Source organism: Anomaloglossus baeobatrachus, chromosome 3, assembly GCF_048569485.1.
Source record: "Anomaloglossus baeobatrachus isolate aAnoBae1 chromosome 3, aAnoBae1.hap1, whole genome shotgun sequence".
Classification (NCBI taxonomy): domain Eukaryota; kingdom Metazoa; phylum Chordata; class Amphibia; order Anura; family Aromobatidae; genus Anomaloglossus; species Anomaloglossus baeobatrachus.
Genome location: NC_134355.1, coordinates 271,443,030 through 271,463,236, shown reverse-complemented (window position 1 = coordinate 271,463,236; position 20,207 = coordinate 271,443,030). Strand labels below are relative to the sequence as shown.

At 40.7% G+C, this 20,207-nt stretch overlaps 1 protein-coding gene across 1 annotated transcript in view; it reads left to right on the top strand.

Annotated features, from left to right (window-relative positions):
- The window catches only part of SLC35D3 (solute carrier family 35 member D3), an 87,919-nt gene extending 69,025 nt beyond the window's left edge, over positions 1 to 18,894 (top strand). Inside the window, exon 2 of the mRNA XM_075339837.1 lies at positions 8,103 to 18,894. Coding sequence (XP_075195952.1) covers positions 8,103 to 8,926 — 824 coding nt within the window. The 3' untranslated portion in view covers positions 8,927 to 18,894. The remainder of the gene's footprint in view (positions 1 to 8,102) is intronic.
- The last annotated feature ends 1,313 nt before the right edge of the window (positions 18,895 to 20,207 follow it).

The following is a 20,207-nucleotide window of genomic DNA, read 5'->3' as shown; positions in this document are numbered from 1 at the left end:
CTGACATTTTGATTTTTTTTTCTTGTTCTGGTCTTTACCTGTTAGAATAATTTATTTATATTTTGATAGATTGGGCATTTCTGAATGTGGCGATATCAAATTTGTGTATTTTTTTAATTCTTGTTTTATTTTCAATGGAGCAAAAGGGGGTGATTTCAACTTGTGTTTTTTTTTATTTTTTCATATTTTAAAAACTTTATTTTTACACATTTTCTTGTTTGTAGTAGTTCCGTTGGGAGACTTGAAGTTCATACACTTTGATCAATATTCCTCTGAACAGAAAAAATGCTGCTCCCCTGTGAACACCGGTGCTCAGTCAATGTTCACAGAAAGTTCGGCATGAAAGTGACAGGGGTCAGTGCCCCGAAAAACACGCCACAGGACTGCCGATGGCAGCGGTGAATGACGTGATCCCCACCAGCCTGCATTAAATCAGAGATTGACAGTGGGATTTAACTGGTTAACAGATCAGAGGACCTGTGCGGGGTAAGATGTGGGTTTGGCGCTTGTGCCCGCATTAAACATTAAAGGTACAGACACGATCTTGGATGTACCAGTACGTTCAAGGTTGTGAAGGGGTACATTTACAATTTCCTAAAAGCTGAGACTGCTATGGGCAGGGGCGTACATAGAAATCATGAGGCCACATAACAGAAGTTCTCTACTGCCTACTCTCCGGAAAAATATATAAATATATAAAAAAGAACATGTCCCACAACTTTACATCCCTTACAAAGTAAATTTCCTCCTATTGAAACCCCTAGACTCTCATTTGATTGCACCCATAAAGTATGATGCCAATAAAAGTGCCCCTCAAGCACTGTATGATACCCCCACAGTGAATTTCTAAACAGTACATTATGATGACTCACTCTCAATTAGACAAGCAAAGTATGGTGACCCCAACACAGTATAATTTCACAACTGTGACCCTTACACAGCCTTCCATGCAGTATAATTGGATTATTTACAATATAATGGCCCCCGTACCTATATACATTGTATAATAGCTCCCACTAGCCCTCCATACAGTATAATGGCCCTACACAGCCTAATAATAATAATAATGCACACCAATAGTCCTCTATATAATATAATGAACCCACACAGTCCTCCATATATTATAATGCACCCCTTATAGTCCTTCATATATTATATTTCACGCCTATAGTCTTCCATATATTATTATGCATTTCCGTATATAATAATGCACCACCATAGTCTTCCAAATAGTATAATGCACCCCAATAGTCCTTTATATATTATAATGTACCCCCATAGTCCTCCATAGATTACAATAAACCCCATAGTCCTCCATATATTATAATCCACCCCTCATAGTCTCCCATATATTATAATGCACACCCCACGGTCTTCCATATATTATAATGCACCCCCATAGTCTTCCATATAAAATAATGCATCCCATAGTCCTCCATATAGCATAATGCACCCCCACAGTCCTCCATATATTATAATACACTCCCCACAGTCCTCCATATATTATAATGCACCCCCATAGTCCTCCATATATTATAATGCACCCCCATAGTCCTCCATAAATTATAATGCAACCCCAATAGTCCTCCACCAGGGTACACACGGATTTAAAAAAATAAAATGGTGTGGTCAATATAAAGGACTGGCACATGACTTATTTCTTCCAAAGACAGTACTAAGGACCAGGGGGCACTCACTGCGAGTGGAAGAAAAGCGATTCCGACACCTAAATAGGAAAGGGTTCTTTTCAGTTAGAGCGGTCAGACTGTTGAATACACTACCACAAGAGGTAGTAATGGCAGATACTATAACAGCTTTTAAAAAAGGGCTGGATGATTTCCTCAGTACACAAAACATTGTTGGTTATAAATGACTTAGTGACTAAATGTAGAACTGGTGGAGGAAGGTTGAACTAGATGGACCTAGGTCTTTTTTCAACCTAAGTAACTATGTAACTATGTAAAAAATACTCACCTGTCCTCTTTCCCCTGCTGCTTCGATCTCTGAAGTATGCAAATCAAAAAAGTCTGTGGAGCCTCTGTTAGGAGTCTCGACACGGAAAATAGCCAGATATCCCTCCGGGAAGGACCTAGCGAAGGAGTGACTCTTTTTAGGAGACCACCATAACCACCATATTAAGTGGCCCTTTTAAGGCCCCGTTACACGCTACGATTTATCTGACGATATGTTGTCGGGGGTCACGGTTTTTGTGATGCTCATCCGTCATTGTTAGCGACGTCGTTGCGTGTGACACGTGCGACTCCGAACGATCGCAAATAGGTTGAAAATCGTTGATCATTGACACGTCGTTCAGTTTCAAAATATTGTTCGTCGTTTGGAACGCAGCAGACATATTGCTATGTTTGACACCCTGCCAACGACGAACAACATCCACACGACCGCCTTGGTCAAACAATATATCGCTGAACGATGTTGCGTCGCTTGTGAGATGTGTACGTGTGACCGCTACTAAACGACCTACAGTACAGACCAAAAGTTTGTTTGGACACACCTTCTCGTTCAAAGAGTTTTCTTTATTTTCAGGACTCTGAAAATTGTAGATTCACATTGAAGGCATCAAAACTATGAATTAAAACATGTGGAATTAAATACTTAAAAAAGTGTGAAACAACTGAAAATATGTCTTATATTCTAGGTTCTTCAAAGTAGACACCTTTTGCTTTGATTACTGCTTTGCACACTCTTGGCATTCTCTTGATGAGCTTCAAGAGGTAGTCACCGGAAATGGTTTTACAACAGTCTTGAAGGAGTTCCCAGAGATGCTTAGTACTTGTTGGCCCCTTTGCCTTCAATCTGCGGTCCAGCTCACTCCAAACCATCTTGATTGGGTTCAGGTCTGGTGACTGTGGAGACCAGGTCAACTGACATAGCACCCCATCACTCTCCTTCTTAGTCAAATAGCCCTTACATAGCCTGGAGGTGTGTTTGGGGTCATTGTCCTGTTGAAAAATAAATGATGGTCCAACTAAACGCAAACCGGATGGAATAGCATGCCGCTGCAAGATGCTGTGGTAGCCATGCTGTTTATGTATGCCTTCAATTTTGAATAAATCCCCAACAGTGTCACCAGCAAACCATCCCCACACCATCACACCTCCTCCTCCATGCTTCACGGTGGGAACCAGCCATGTAGAGTCCATCCGTTTACCTTTTCTACAAAGACACGGTGGTTGGATCCAAAGATCTCAAATTTGGACTCATCAGACCAAAGCACAGATTTCCACTGGTCTAAATGTCCATTCCGTGTGTTCTTTAGCCCAAACAAGTCTCTTCTGCTTGTTGCCTGTCCTTAGCAGTGGTTTCCTAGCAGCTATTTTACCATGAAGGCCTGCTGCACAAAGTCTCCTCTTAACAGTTGTTCTAGAGTTGACAAGGTGTGTCAAAACTTTTGGTCTGTACTGTATGTGCAATCTCGGCAAATCGTAACATCGCTACTGAGATCGTCAGATAAATCGTAGCGTTTAACGGGGCTTTTAGTCAATATCCAACTCTTGATGAGTTTAAAGATATGACAAGGGAAATCCTACTCCACACTGATGAGGGGCAATACCCTGAAACAGCTGTCTGTGGATGGATACATGGGCTTGGTATTTCCCTCGTCATATCTTTAAACTCATCAAGAGTTGGATATTGACTAAAAAGGCCACTTAATATGGTGGTTATGGTGGTCTCCTAAAAAGAGCCACTCCTTGGTTAGGTCCTTCCTGGAGGGTTATCTGTATCCTGCTCCACATTGATGAGGGGCAATACTCCAAAACAGCTGTCTGTGGATGGATACCTGGCCTTGGTATTTCCCTTGTAATATCTTTAAACTCGTCAAGAGTTGGATATTGACTAAAAGGGCCACTTAATATGGTGGTTATGGTGGTCTCTTAAAAAGAGCCACTCCTTGGCTAGGTCCTTTCCAGAGGGATTTGTGGCTATTTTCCGTGCCGAGACTCCTAACAGAGGCTCCATGGACTTTTTTGATTTGCATACTTCCCAGGGGGCAATGCACCTAGGTTTTCACTGTGTTGAGCGCCTTTGCTGGCTGCCGGCAGTGTTTTCTCTGGCTGGTCTCCCCGAGATCAGTGATTGTTTTGTCTTGTCGAACTCTGAAGTAACATGTGTTCTGCTGCTCTGCACAGTGGGCACACATTAGTGATCTCAACACGCCCACTGTGCTGAGACATCAAAGCACAGACACAGCAGGAGAATTATGAAGCTTTTCAGTGCTGGTATAGTTTTAATTGCAATACTGGTCATAGGGGGGCATCAGTCCCCTAGATTCATAGGCCCCATAAGCAGCCACTTGGTCTGCCAGCATTGCCACTCGCTTTGGTTACTGCACGTAAGCAAATTTATTTTTGTCAGTATTTAAAAATAATTAAATCTATACTACAGATTATCCTTATTTGCAGTTTATCCTTATCTTTTCCAAGATTTGTGGATCTGTTCCGCACATAAGCAAATTTGTCTTTTGTCGGTGCTTAAAAATAATTACATCTATACTTTTTTACAAAAAAAATTGTTGGCACTCTGAACTTAGTATTTGATTGCACACCCTTTGGAATAAATAACTGCAATCAATCGCTTACTAAAACCATCAACAAACTTCTTACATCTCTGAACTGGAATTTTGGCGCACTCTTCTTCTGCAAACTGCTCCATGTTGCTCAAATTTGAAGGCTGTCTTCTCCCAACAGTAACTTTAAGATCTCTCCACATGTGTTCATTGGGATTTGGATCCGGAGTCATTGCTGGTTACTTCAGAACTCTCCAGTGCTCAGTTGTCATCCATTTCTGGGTGCTTCTTTAAGTATGCTTGGGTTGATTTTCCTGCTATCAGATCCATGACATAAGACACAAACCCAGCTTTCTGAGTCTGGGTACTACATTGTGATCCAAAATCGTTTTGTAATCCTCAGATTTCATGATGTCTTGCACACAGTCAAGGAACACCGAGGTAGCTAAACAACTCCTAAATATCTTTGAACCTCCACCATATTTGACTGTAAGCACTGTGTTCTTTTCTTTATAGGCCTCATTCCATTTTCGGTAAACAGTAGAATGATGTGTTTTACCAAAAAGCACTATCTTGATCTTATCTGTCCACAAAACACTTTCCCAGAATAATTTTGGCTTACTCACATACATTGTGGCAAGCTGCAGTCTAGCTATTTTATACCTCTGTGTCAGCAGTGGGTTCTTCCTGGGTCTCCTGCCATAGTGTTTAATTTCATTCAAATTTTGATGAATAGTTAGAGCTGACACTGATGCACCCTGAGCCTGCAGGACAGCTTGAATTTGTTTGGAACTTGATTGGGGCTGCTTATCCACCACCCATACTATCATGCGTGGGAACCCTTCATCTATTTTTTTCTGCCATCCACGTCCAGGGAGATTAGCTACAGTACCATGGGTTGTAAACTTCTTGATTATGTTTTGCACGTGGACAAAGAAACATTAAGGTCTCTGGAGACGGACTTGCAACCTTGAGATTGTTGATATTTTTCAACAATTTTGGCTCTTAAGAACTCAGACAGTTCTCTTCACCTTTTTCTGTTCTCCATGCTTAGTTTGGCACACACAGAGATACAATGTAGAGATTGAATCAACTTCTTGGCTCTTTATCTGATTTCAGGTGTATCATGTTGCCCACAACTGTTACTTGCAAAAAGCGAATTTCAACAAGCATCACATGCATGTAACAATGTTGTTTTCCCACAATTTTATAAAGGTGCCAACAAACATATACTACAAAAAGAACTGGTATATTGACCGGTCTAAAAGGTACTTTACACGCTGCGATATCGGTATCGATATCGCTAGCGAGCGTACCCGCCCCCCGTCGGTTGTGCGTCATGGGCAAATCGCTGTCCGAGTTGCACAACGTTGCTAACATCCGTCACATACTTACCTGCCTAACGACGTCACTGTTACCGGTGAACCGCCTCCTTTTTAAGGGGGCGGTTAGTTCGGCGTCACAGCGATGTCACTATGCGGCCGCCCAATAGAAGCGGAGGGGTGGATATGAGCGGAACTAACATTCCGCCCACCTCCTTCCTTCCTCAATGTGGGCAGGCGCAGGTACGATTCAGTTCCTCTTTCCTGCGGTGTCACACATAGCGATGTGTGCTGCAGTAGGAACGACAAACAACATCGCTACTGACCAGACGATAAATGGTAAGTGAACGACGTGTCACAGACCAACCATTTTTGTCTCTTTTGCGATCGTTGTAGGTCGCACATAGGTGTCACACACTGCGATGTCGCTAACGACGCCGGATGTGCGTCACAAACACCGTGACCCCGACGATATATCGTTAGCAATGTCGCAGCGTGTAAATGGCCCTTAAGACTCACCGATTCTGATACAATAAAACAATAAATATGAGAATTAAAATGTAACTTTTAATTTATTATTTTTAAAAAGATTTTTTGTTTAAATGTGAACAAACAAGTAAAAGCTAAAATTGTTGACCGTACCATGCAATTATCACTATTTCTTGTTATGGTTACTACAGTTGACTACACAATATCTTAACTTATTGAGGTCAACATTTACACTGCCCAAAGCACATATATAAATTTGATCAAAAACAGGAAACAAATGTGTGTTGCAAAAATAAATGCACTGTTGTAAAGCATTAAACTCTAAATCATAATATCAAATACTAGTATTATGGCTCAGCATATCAAAATACAATTGCAGAGTGATATAATGAATCAATATACCACATGATTCTATTATAATCCAACCTAAATAAGGAACCACACCATGTATAGAGGAGTTGGCAGTGGTCCAAAATCCTCAAAACCAAAAAAACCTATCAAGACACTATTTTGATCGACAATGATCAGATTCAAATTTAAACACATGACAGGAATTCATTTCCAAAAAGGATGGATAACATTTTTCTTAATATTGGAGTTGTCTCACCCATCCATGAAGAGTCCTGCAGGTAAAGCCAGCATAATTCAGGTGTATGTCGGTGGGCCATACATGTGCTCCTTAGTCCTAAAGGTCCCTTACGTAGATATCTGGACCTGATCCTATTTACCCCAGGATAGACTCCCACCCTGACAATGGCAGTACATAGCTCTCCCTGTGGACTGACACTAAATAACCATTTCTGTCTCTTCCCAACGCGTTTCTTCCTTCAAATAAGGATCCATCAGGGGAAAAGTATAATGAAGACCACAGAATTGTCCCACCTATCTGCACAATGGCAGCAATTTCAAATGAAAGAGCACATGCCAACAATTTTATCCTGCCCAGTTTTGGGGTTTTAGGTGAAGTTATGTCAAAATTGCCTTTTTTTTTGTGTTTCTCCAAAACACACAAAGGGAATAAACATGTGTGTGACAAAACATGTGTAATCGCAATAATTTTATGGGAGAAATACTTAATTTTCTAGAACAATTTCAAAGGAGCAAAAACTTTCGGCCATGACTTTGTGGCTGAACTTCACAGGTGGACAAACATGGCAGACCCTGACTTCCATGGTCACCCATTAGTTTCTCGTGATTACTTTGCTGGGGACCAATATGTACGTGCATTGACAGTGGCGACATTATAATGCTGCTGTCACATAGACACAACAGCATTTAATTAGTGAAACAGCAATGATCAGAGCAAACAGATGCAGGCTATGTAACACTTTGATGATAATGTCATAGGTCATTAACCAGTTAAGTTGGATCTATCATTCTATATTTGTCTTTCCATCTATCTCTCTCCCTGTGCCAAAAATAAGTGCTTCATTTCTCCTTCTTCGCCCTATATGAGTGACATGAGTGACATGTGCTTCCTCCAAGTAAGTGAAACTATTAAACAGTACAGAGTGAAATTACAGTTTTTTACTGTAGGTAGATCGCTGGAGATATATTTTAATGGAGAGTAATTTTCCATAATTGTTTTTTATATAATTTTAGTTACATAGGTTGAAAACAGACAGATCCATCACTTTTAATCTTTCTCCTCCAGTTTTATATTCTCTATCTATTATGTTAATTGCATTATTCATTGTTAAATAGGATTTTTCTTAAACCCATATGTTAAATTTCTTCTGTCTTTTTTTATTTTATATTTTAAACAGGCGCTGGTGACCTGAGTGGAGAACCTATAGGATACATAACGGGAGTGCTGGCTGTATTAGTTCATGCCGCTTATCTTGTAATTATCCAAAAAACAAGCACTGATAACGACCACGGGCCTCTGACCGCACAGTACATCATTGCCATTACTGCAACTCCTGTGCTCATAATATGCTCCTTTGCAAGTATGGACATGATCAATGCATGGTCCTTCCCAGGTTGGAAAGACCCAGTGATGGTTACTACTTTCATTGCATGTACCCTGATAGGTTGCGCCATGAATTTTACCACATTACATTGTACATATTTAAATTCCGCTGTCACAACAAGTTTTGTTGGAGTGGTAAAGAGCATTGCCACCATTACAGTAGGCATGCTTGCCTTCAATGACGTGGCACCAACTTCCCTTTTTATTGCCGGTGTAGTAGTCAACACACTTGGGTCCATAATCTACTGTGTGGCCAAATTTTTTGAGACCAGGAGACAAATCAACTATGAAGATTTGGAAAAGGAAACAATGAAAGATGAAAAGGAGGCTCAAGATGGGCAGCCCCCACCTTTTGCTATGGAGGAAATTCTACAGGACAATGGCTGTGAGGGACAAGAACCAGTAAAGCCAATGGTTGAGACTGAGAATCCCACTGAAGAAAAGAAAGAAAGCACATTGGCTTCAGTTTTACAATCACATGGCCCTACAAAGTCATCTGAAGAAGATAATAGGAGTCTTTTGAAAGATGCATATCTTGGAGTATGGAGGATGGTCAGGGGCACTAGATTTTTGAAAAAGGATTACCTTATAGAAAATGAGGAACTTCCTAGTCCTTAACAAATAACATTTTGATAAAGTATGGTAATAATGGAACTTAAATCACAAGGGAGGAGAGACATATCCTGCAGAAATGTCAACAACTTTCAATTATTAAACACATGCATATTCACACATACATACACACACATAAACACACATGCTTACATACACATGCATACATACACGTGCATACACAGTACAGACAGAAAGTTGCACGTCCTCACCCTCCCCCACCACCTGTATCCCTGATCTGAACATGGATTAAAGATCTCTTTCATCCAAAGCCTTGGAGTGCGACCCTTTCTGTCTGTACTTGGATACACATGCATGTACAAATGCACATACACACGCAAACACACATGCACACATACACACACACATATACATGCATGCATGCACATACATACACATACACACGCGCACATATATTTATTTAAATGGCTGTATAAATTGTTCTGAAATTCAGGACTATAATGTTTTTTTCAGATGGCACATTTCAAGATCTGCTGCCCTTCTCAAGATACTGTGATCAATGGAAAGGATCTCTGCTCTAAACATACGTCTTGCCTAAATCCCCCTTATATATATACATACGAGTATATTCACACACTTTTAAGACCTCTTTCCATTGTAATAGAGAGCGAGCGGTATATTTGCATTTTATCAGCCGTAAAAATTTATCTTGTATTTATCATGTATACATTATTACAGTCTTCCTACTAAGAAAAAAATAGAAACAATGTTTATGGATCTTCCAAGTAATATGTGAAAACGGAAATTTAACCACAGGATACTTATTTACATTCACAACTAAATGTCACGCAAGTAAGAAACATTCATTATTTCAATTTTGTGTTTCCACAACCAATGGGGCATTCCATGAGCTATCCACTAAATTAAATGTACTGTTATGTTTTGCCTCATCAGAAACATTATATATAAGATATTTTAGCATTCATCTCATGACTATTACTTTCCTCAGTAAATACTGACTTTAAAAGATTTGATCATATTTCAGCTGCATAATCCTGCTTTGAACACATAAAAAAGTAAAAAAGGTAGAAGAAAAAAATAAACACAAAACAAGTTACCTAATTTAAAGGAGCCACAAATTAGTTTCCTTTCATGTGTCCTTACGTAAAAGAATCTCTGTACATGCCATGATGTTAAGTCACAGGATTGTTTGGCGTGACACTTTGTTCATAATTTATTTATAAAATAATATTTTATTAAAGGGAAACTGTCATGTAAAAAACGCTATTAACCTGCACATATGGAGTTAACGTGCAGGCTAATAGTGCTCTGACGCCATGCGGCTGCAGCCCCGATAGCCCCGCTGCTGGGAGGAAATTAACTTATTCCTCCTGACAGCCTCATTGTTTCAGTCATAGGGGCACAGTTGATGTGGTTTTAGTCTTCAGTGGTCAGTATGTGGTCAGTATATAGTGAGCAGTTGCTGTAACCATGCCCTCGCACTGACTGATAGTTGCCGCTACAGTATACAGAGCTGGCTGTCAGTGCCAGGAGTGTGGTAACAGCTATACCACTCACTATGCACTGAGCGTTGACTGAAACCGCGCCAGCTGTGTCCCTATGAGTAAAAGCTGGAGGCTGCCTGGAGTCATTAAGTAAATTCCTCCCTCTAGTAGGGCTCTCAGTGAAGGAGCTGCTGACTCCAGGACACAACCTGCAGATTAATTATCCGCAGATTCATTGAATTTTTTTACATGATAGGTTCTCTTTAATGTTCAATAAATTTCATTTTTATGATATCCTAATGCCCTATTAATTTAAGAAGAATGCAGGAAGGGTTTTAGTTTTAGGAAAGCAGTCCCCAACTGATCAGAGTCTACTAAAAAAACAGATAAAGATAGCATTTACCCTCAACAGGTGCTTTACTAGCTCCCCACAACTGCTCTCCATCTCCCAATGTAGACAGCATGATCTGCCAAGGTCAGGTTTTGGTTGCAGCAGTGTTATGCGCTGTCAAAGTGACATCACCACTGCAGCCAATTCACAGAGACAGGAACAGCAGTTGGAAGACTTAGAATGAGTACTATCAGTATTTGGTTTTTTTATTAGTATCTGATTGTGGATCCCTTTTGTAAAAGTGGAAAATCCCTTTATGGGTTTTTAGCATTATATAATAATAATAATAATAATAATAATAATAATATTTATTAATTTATATATCGCTATTAATTCCACAGCGCTTTACATACATTGGCAGTACTGTCCCCATTGGGGCTCACAATCTAGAGTACCTATCAGTATGTCTTTGGAGTGTGGGAGGAAACCGGAGTACCCAGAGGAAAAACCACGCAAACACGAGGAAAATATACAAACTCCTTGCAGATGTTGTCCTTGGTGGGATTCGAACCCAGGACCCTAGCACTACAAGGCTGTAGTGCTAACCACTGAGTCACCGTCAATATTACCACAGATTGAGAGGTTTCATTTGATGCGTCTAGGCTCAAATAAAAAAAAAACTTTGTAGGCCTCTTCTAATAAACATGTCATTTATAACTCTGGTCTTCTCTCATGTGGTACCAGTGCTAGGCTTAGCCATATATTCTGGCTAACCCCCTACAAGTTACACCCCTGCTATATATGATAGGGAAGATCTTATAATGTATTGTTTGTAATTCTCATTTGAACTTTGCTTGCATCCTTGGCATTCCTCTGTCCACTAACACAAGTTAAAAGGAATCTGTCAGCAGGTTTTTGCTATGTAATCTAAAGACAGCATGCTGTAAGAGTTTACAGAGATTTCAGCCATGCATCTCTTATCACAAAGTCTGTTTTTGTTGAGCTGCAATGTTAGTTTTAGCTTCAGTAGCTTTATTATTAATCAGACTGAGGAGTGTGTGAGCTCATGGCTGACTCTGCCCCCTCTCTGTGATTAACAGCTTCTGTCTATAGAAATGTACACTGAAAGCCTGGTGTGGGTGGGACAGCTTTTTAGACTCTGCTGCTCTGCTAAAACTAAAATCTTTGACTGTGTCAGAACCCAGTAATGTAATTGATACATCGTTGGATTCATAATTCCTTTGCCTACATCATGCGGCTCTCAGATGAGGTAGCAAAAACCTGCTGACAAATTCCCTTTAATTGCTACTCGGTGGCATTGTCATGAATCACATCCTCTAATGGATGGTGTGGAAGACCCAAATGGATTATTTGAAGATGCCATAATTGCTAATGGTAATGGTGCATGTTTGTCATAGTCCAAAGTTTAAGAGTTGGAAGAGGATGCTAGCTTCACGTAAAGTTGAACTTTAAATCTTTACTCAGATCTATACTCAAGAACTGAAATGCTTGAAATGTTTTTGGATGTTGTTCCTCTCTTGTTAAGCTGTTGGCTTTCACAGTAATAAGAATCCACTGATTAACAATCATGCTTGTTTTTCTTCATTTAGTGAAGATTTTCAACAATAATACAGAGCTTTTGTGACACAGTAAAGGGAAAGGCTACATTAGCACTGAATGTCACAAACGTTAAAAAATAGTCTTTTAAATAATTTTGGATTGTCTTAAAGGGATTGTCTAGTCCCATTGAAAAAGTCTCATAGACATGATCGGTTTGAAAAACTGAAATCAACATTACTGAAGTTGTTGCTGATCTAACACCTTCTTGCAGATTTTGTCCTTGGTGGAATTTAACCCAGGACCCCAGTGGTACAAAACCACAGTGCAAACCACTGGGCCACCATATTATCTAGTGGAGAGGCGAGTATGAGGTGTACTGGTGAGTTTGTTAAATGATCAAGTCTTCAGGATATTTTACTATGAACCTTGAGAATCTAGGTAGTATATGTAAAGAATGCAAATGACAAGTACCAAAACAAGATTTCTTCACGTTGTTCAAAGACGGCTGATGGCCATAAAAATTGTTCTGAAATTGAGAGGTACAGTGTTTTTTTCCAGTGTTTCATTTTAATTTCTGCTGCCCTCCAAACCATTCAGTGATCAATGGAATGGATCTCTGCTCTAAACATGTCTTGCTTAAATCTTCCATGTCTTAACGGTTCAATAACAGCGGAGAAAAAGTCGAGAGCTAAAAAAACTCAGGCCCTGATTAATATAACAGGAAACATATGCCTAATATTTTTATATGGTGCTATGAGCATACATACTCTAGTAGTAGTCCATGCTGCTGTATCACATTCTAGGTTACATGGACGTAGACTCCAATTTAAAGTACAACTCCAGAGTTTTTTATTTCGCCGTTGGAGTGGTGCTTTAAATCTAGGCCCACAGATCCATGTCTTATACTCACCCTCTGGCATCTCTATCTTCTATCGCCACCATTCCTGTATCTCAGGTAGTTTATGACCTGTCTGCAGCTCCACTGTTTCATGTAGCGAAGGAGGTCACAACTCAATGCAACACTATGAGAGGCTTGTCCTGGCCTTGGTCTTGCTCTCGTAGACTTGCATTGAGAGCTTGTTTGTGACGTAATTTCTGACTTCCGGACAGTCAGAAGTTACAGGCCCAAGAAGGTGCTGTGGGTCCGGAGCAATGCTGAAAAGAGGTGAAAACCCCGGAGGGTGAATATAAGACTATAAGAAGGGGATTTATATTAAAAACAACACTCCAGTGCTGAAAAAAACAAAAATGCTGGAGTAGCACTTTGTGAAGAAAGGGAAGTTAAGAATGCACTGAAGTTATGAACATTGAGTTAAGCCACAGGATATCATGTCTTACCTGTCTTGGGTGTTGTGAGATGTGGTGCCAGTCAAGTCAGCACATGAAAGAGGATTATTTTTGTACTTTTGCTGTGCCGTCTATTGGTGGGTGCTCAACAATTCTAAGATTTTTGAAGATAAACCAGCTCCAATTTCAGTACTGATTCATCAAACAGTTTGCACAAGGGTTCAGATGGAAAACTGAAATGTCTCAAAATTTTGTTTTAGTTGTGCAAAAATGTAGCAACATTTGAAGAGTGGTCAGAGCTTTTTGGGATTGCAGCAAGGAAGCATGCAACACAAGTGTAAATTACAACAGAAATGTATTCTACAGTAATCTCTGATGGGGAACATTTGTTTGGTGCTGCATGGAATCTGAAAAGGCACCAATCTATGAAGATCGGTTGTATCGGAAGCTGACAGCAACTGACTAGGAAAAATAGGGATTTCAGTATCCAAACTTCATAAAATTATCATTACTGGAAAAACATTAAAAGTCACAAAAAAAGACCTTAAAAGATAGGATAAAAAAATTACATAAAATTCAAATAAACAACATGTTTCGGACTGGTGTCCTTACTCACTGCGTATAAAAATATGTGGAAGCGGCATGTTATGTCATCTCCTGTTATCCACATGAATTAAATCAGCCTTCCAGGTGATTAACAGGACCTAAACCTAAGAAAAATCTTCACATAAAACATTAGCAAACAAAATCCTGCTAGAAATATAGAAGAACTTCAGAAGTGATCTGAACAGACCACTTCCAACTCATCTGCATGTCTAACAAAAACATTAATTTGATTTCCTTGGCTTATCTTTAGGAGGCATCATCTTTCCCATGTCCTGTTGTAACATTCATTTAAATGTTGTGATTTTGTCTCAGTAATTAATTTGTAATTTGCCTGAAGAAGGAGCCTCTGTGCTCTGAAAGCTTGCTAATATCATTTTTCTGGTTAGCCTATAAAGGTATCACTCCTAAAATACTTTTGTCATTCTTGGGACATAGTATTTCAAATGATTTTTTTGGCTAACACGGTACCACAATATTACCTTGTATTGCACAAGATAGAAAGTATGAAATCATGTAATCATAATGGTAAATAATGTCCTGTCTAATATTCATTCCTAATGGGGATAGTGTCTGTAAAGAACAAATCCACATGACTCCCGATTGAGAAGTAATCTTCTACAGTCTCCTCCAGGGGTGGGATTCAAATTTTTAACAACAAGTTCTCTGTAAACCCCGCCCATTTCAAAACCACACCCATTCTGTAACCACACCCACTTTGTTAGCCACACCCATTTTCACGCACTTTCCTCAACCAAAAATACATGTAATTTAAAGTATCATCTCTTCCCCTTCTTCCCCTCCTCTACCGTCACTCTCCTGTCCAGTACAAGTTGTTCCCGTCACTGTCAGTCATATTGTATTAAATGGTTTTTCTACAGTTTTTAAAAATTATTACTAAAAAATATTGCTAAATTGGAACGGACGACCTTCCCCATACAGATCTCATCCCATGTGGTCTCTCCCCCCCTGCAGATCCCATCCCATTATGGCCTCTTTCCCCTGCAGATCCCATCCCATTATGGCCTCTTTCCCCCTGCAGATCCCATCCCATTATGGCCTCTTTCCCCCTGCAGATCCCATCCCATTATGGCCTCTTTCCCCTGCAGATCCCATCCCATTATGGCCTCTTTCCCCTGCAGATCCCATCCCATTATGGCCTCTTTCCCCCTGCAGATCCGATCCCTTTATGGTCCCTTTCCCCCTGCAGATCCCATCCTATTATGGCCCCTTTCCCCCTGCAGATCCCATCCTATTATAGCCCCTTTCCCCCTGCAGATCCCATCCCATTATGGCCCCCCTCCCCCTGCAGATCCCATCCTATTATGGCCTCCTCTCGCCCTGCAGATCCCATCCCATTATGGCCCCTTTCCCCCTGCAGATCTCATCCCATTATGGCCCCTTTCCCCTGCAGATCCCATCCCATTATGGCCTCTTTCCCCTGCAGATCCCATCCCATTATGGCCTCTTTCCCCCTGTAGATCCCATCCTTTTATGGCCCCTTTCCCCCTACAGATCCCATCCCATTATGGCCCCTTTCCCCCTGCAGATCCCATCCCATTATGGCCCCTTTCCCCCTGCAGATTCCATCCTATTATGGCCCCTTTCCCCCTGGAGATCCGATCCCTTTATGGTCCCTTTCCCCCTGCAGATCCCATCCCATTATGGCCCCTTTCCCCCTGCAGATCCCATCCTATTATGGCCCCTTTCTCCCTACAGATCCCATCCTATTATGGCCCCTTTCCCCCTGCAGATCCCATCCCATTATGGCCCCCCTCCCCCTGCAGATCCCATCCTATTATGGCCTCCTCTCGCCCTGCAGATCCCATCCCATTATGGCCCCTTTCCCCCTGCAGATCTCATCCCATTATGGCCCCTTTCCCTCTGCAGATCCCATCCCATTATGGTCCCTTTCCCCCTGTAGATCCCATCCTATTATGGCCCCTTTCCCCCTGCAGATCCCATCCCATTATGGCCCCTTTCCCCCTGCAGATCCCATCCTATTATGGCCTCCTCTCGCTCTGCAGATCCCATTCTATTATGCCATCCTCCCCCCTGCAAATATCATCCTATTATGGCCTCCTCTCCCCATATAGCCACATATAGTAACAGTTCCCATCTTATGCGGCCCCTCTCCCTGCAGCTTAGGCTCACTGAGCGGCTTACCTGATACAAGCAGCACTTGCCTCTCCTGTGTCTCCCGTCCTCCTCCGCGGCTGTCTGCAGTCACAGTGACGCTGACAGATGGCAGGAGGAGGAGCTCCCTCCTCTCACTGCCGTGACCTGTGTCTGCAGCGTCAGCGCGTCACTGCACGCCGGGTCAGGGAGCCGACAGGCTGCACTGAACCAGGAAGTCCGGCACGGAGGTATGCATTAATTTGTGCTAGAGTCTTAGAGAGACACTAATACAAATGAATACAGCAGGGAACCGGATCTCCAGTGCTGTTTCTTGCCGGTTCTGGGAACCGGCTGCTATTTTAACAACCGGTTCTCCAGAACCGGACAGAACCGGCTGAATCCCACCCCTGGTCTCCTCCCCTCACAGGTAAATTAACTCTTTCAGTTTCTTTCACTTTGCACTGGGAGTTATCACCATTTTTTGTTACTGAAAGTGCTTGGAAGCTGTGGAGCATTTAACAGTGAGTTTATTTTCAGCATCAGACAGATGTCTACATATGCGTTTTTTAGAGGGCCTGCGGTACAAGATACATATTGTAGGTTGCAGGCAGTACAAGGGATCAAATATATCAAATTTCATCAAATTTTTACTTAATTGCAATTATTTTTCTTTCAATAGCCATTATTTACCTACAAAAGGTGGGCGCTTTGATGGGGGCGGAATTTTCTTCCTCCATCGCTAATATCTTTATGGCACAATGTGAAGAGCATTTTATTTTTCACGAATCCCGTCCATTATGATTCAAATATTTCATAATTATTATCAGTATTTCTCTCAGGTTTTCTGCTAGTTAATGTTGATATCCTCTTATGTGAAGGACCTGTTAATCACCCAAAAGGCTGTTTAAATCCATGTGGATAACAGGGTATAACATAAGACGCAAATTCCATGTGTTTACGGTATATATGCAGTAAGGGCACCAGTCCAAAACATGTTTGCTTACTTAGATTATATGTAATTTCCTATTTTGCGACTCTTACTGTTTTTTCAATAAAGAAAATATAAAATTTGAATCCTAGAACCCCTATTTTTCCTAAATGTATTAAGAGATTCACTATTCTGAATGAATTTGACACGCCTTACTACGTAGGATGCTTCATCAAGACCAATGTGCAAAATGTCCAAACGTCTGGTATCATGTTATAGAGTAGGAGTATTTGAACAGATTGATAAATCGTATTGTGGGAAAAGATTCAGTATAACTCAGAAGTCTTCACAAGGAAAAATGAAACCTATCCGACTCCTGGACTATGATAGGGGTTGGGATAATGTACAATAACTGGACCCCTCTAGTCTTCATTCCAGGAATACTAACATCTCGTTACATTGATTTGGTTATGGAACCAGTGGCACGGCCATTTCTCCTGTGTCCTAGGGGCCGTTTTTCAATAGGACAACACCAGGCTGCATGTGGCTTGTGCTTCCGTGACCAGCCTTAGTGGCCTATTGCGCCTCCAGACTTGTCTCCCATTGAGCACATCTGCTACATCATTTGCAAAGTTAGTTGTCAGCGACAGATCATGATGATTTCCATGCTCGAGTACATTCAATGTGGCAGAACATTCCTTACACAACCATTATTAACCATTAATACCATAACGAATATATCAAAATGTTTTGAAAAACTTGCATATCATGAACATGTCTGAATTTTATATATTTCACAACTTTTCCATCTTGCAATTTCTATGTTTGAGGAGTGTATGTTTACTCTTACAAAGTATTTTATTTTAATTAGGATAACATTTTGAACTGAAAACACTCCACTACAGTAAACAATCCGATGCATATATTCCATTAATATCCTCACCACATAAATGAACATGATACTCACAATGGATGTTTCTATGAATATATATTTTTAATGGCAGACTTTCTTTTATAAGAATAACCATAATAAATTGCACTTGCTACTTCCAGATAAAAAAGTAGAGGTCTGTGTGTATGCACAAGATTATGCTGAAGGCATACGGTTTCTTTTATTAGAAGGAATGACCATATTAAAAGATGCACATACGTTTTGCAAAGTGTTTCTAAGAATATATTGTTACAACCACTTAATTGACTATTGTGCACTGAAATATGACGCATTGCTGCACAACAATGATTGATGAAGCCTTGTAAAATGTGTACTTTCTTAAACTGTAAAAACTGAGAAATACTATTTATTGTTTGTACCATGGCGTTCTAGTAAATGTACTGAATTATGTGAAGATAAATCAAAAGTGTAAACCTATATTTATTGGTAAAATCTGAAGTATAGATGTTCTTAAAAGTGGTCTGAGACCAGAAAGATGACAAATATGAATGTTGGTTTCCAAACCTTATGTACAAAACCAATAAAGTTATATACAAGGACACAAATGTAATATATTTTAGATCATAGAAGCAGTAAAATATTGAAGTTTCTTTTAGCATATAAGTATATATGCTTTCTTACACATTAAATATCTGCAAAACATGACCGGATGAAGTTTTGTTTTATAATTTTTCATTAGGGGCTATGTATGATCTGTCAACAGATGGAAATAAAAGGAAAAAATGTTTTCAGCCCAAAATAAAATTGTTGAGCCTTTAGTTCAATGGTTTACTGACCAATCAAATACTGCAATGATTAAATTCGTCTTTTTGCACTATCAAGGTTCCTTTTATTTACGACCTTAGTGCCTCAGTGATAGCCAGCATTTCAGGCAAACAATACAGTGACTAAAAATACCATTTCACATATTGCAGAAGCTTACATCAGCCAGAGAAGTCTCACATGACCATGCACAACCATATGGGCTTCTAGAGTCCGATGGGCCCTGCTGCAAAATTTCGACCAAGACCCCCCAGGCCACGCATGTTGGACAAATCTATGTATAAACATATGTACATTTAGTGTTCCAAATCTCATAAAAGATATAAAAGTTTCCCTATCCTGCACCCCCTCATTATGTAGTAATGTTACCCATCCTTTTCTAATGCAACCAATCCTGGGTCCCTACCTGGTAAATATGCCCCCTTTACTAGTATATATTATTATTATTTATTATTATGCCCCCAATACTGGTATATGTGTCCCCCATCCTGTTATATATGCCCCCATCCTGAAATATATGTCCTTCTTCCTGGTATATATGTCCCTATCCTGGTTTATATGTGCCCCATCCTGATATATATGTCTCCCCTCCTGGTATCTACTGTCTCCCTCCTGGGGTCCTCCTGGTATGTATTGTCCGCCTCCTGGTATATACTGTCCCACTCCTGGGCCCCTCCTGGTATCTACTATCCCCCTCCTGAGGCCCTCCAGGTATATAATGTCCCCCTCCTGGTATATACTGTCCCCCTCCTGGTATCTATTGTCCCCCTCCTGGTATCTACTGTCCCCCACCTGGAATATATGTCCCCATCCTGGTAAATATGTCTCCATTATGTCTAACGCAACATTAAAAAAATACATTGTACTCACACTCTCTGGCTCTCACATTATGCATCCTCCGGGGTAGCCAGTGTACAGTGGCTGGCAGCTTTTATCAGCGTCGGTACTATGGCAACACATGATGTTATTGTCATGCACCAACCTCAATCACTGGGTCACAGATGAATGACGCCAGCTTCTGCTTGGCCAACAGCTTGAATCGCAGTGCAGGGACCTGACAGGTATCCGCGTCGCAATGTATTTCAGCTGGATCCAGCCGAAGTAGGAGCTGGGCACCATCAGGCCTGGTCGCGGTTATGATCCCTGTGAGCATGAGCACTCTGCTTTGGCTTTTGCATAATAATTTGCTGATATGACATCATAAGATACAGCACAGTCAATCAGCAGGGACTATCAGAGCCTGTATAAAAGCAGAGGCAGGAGATTTAGCAGGCATTTTA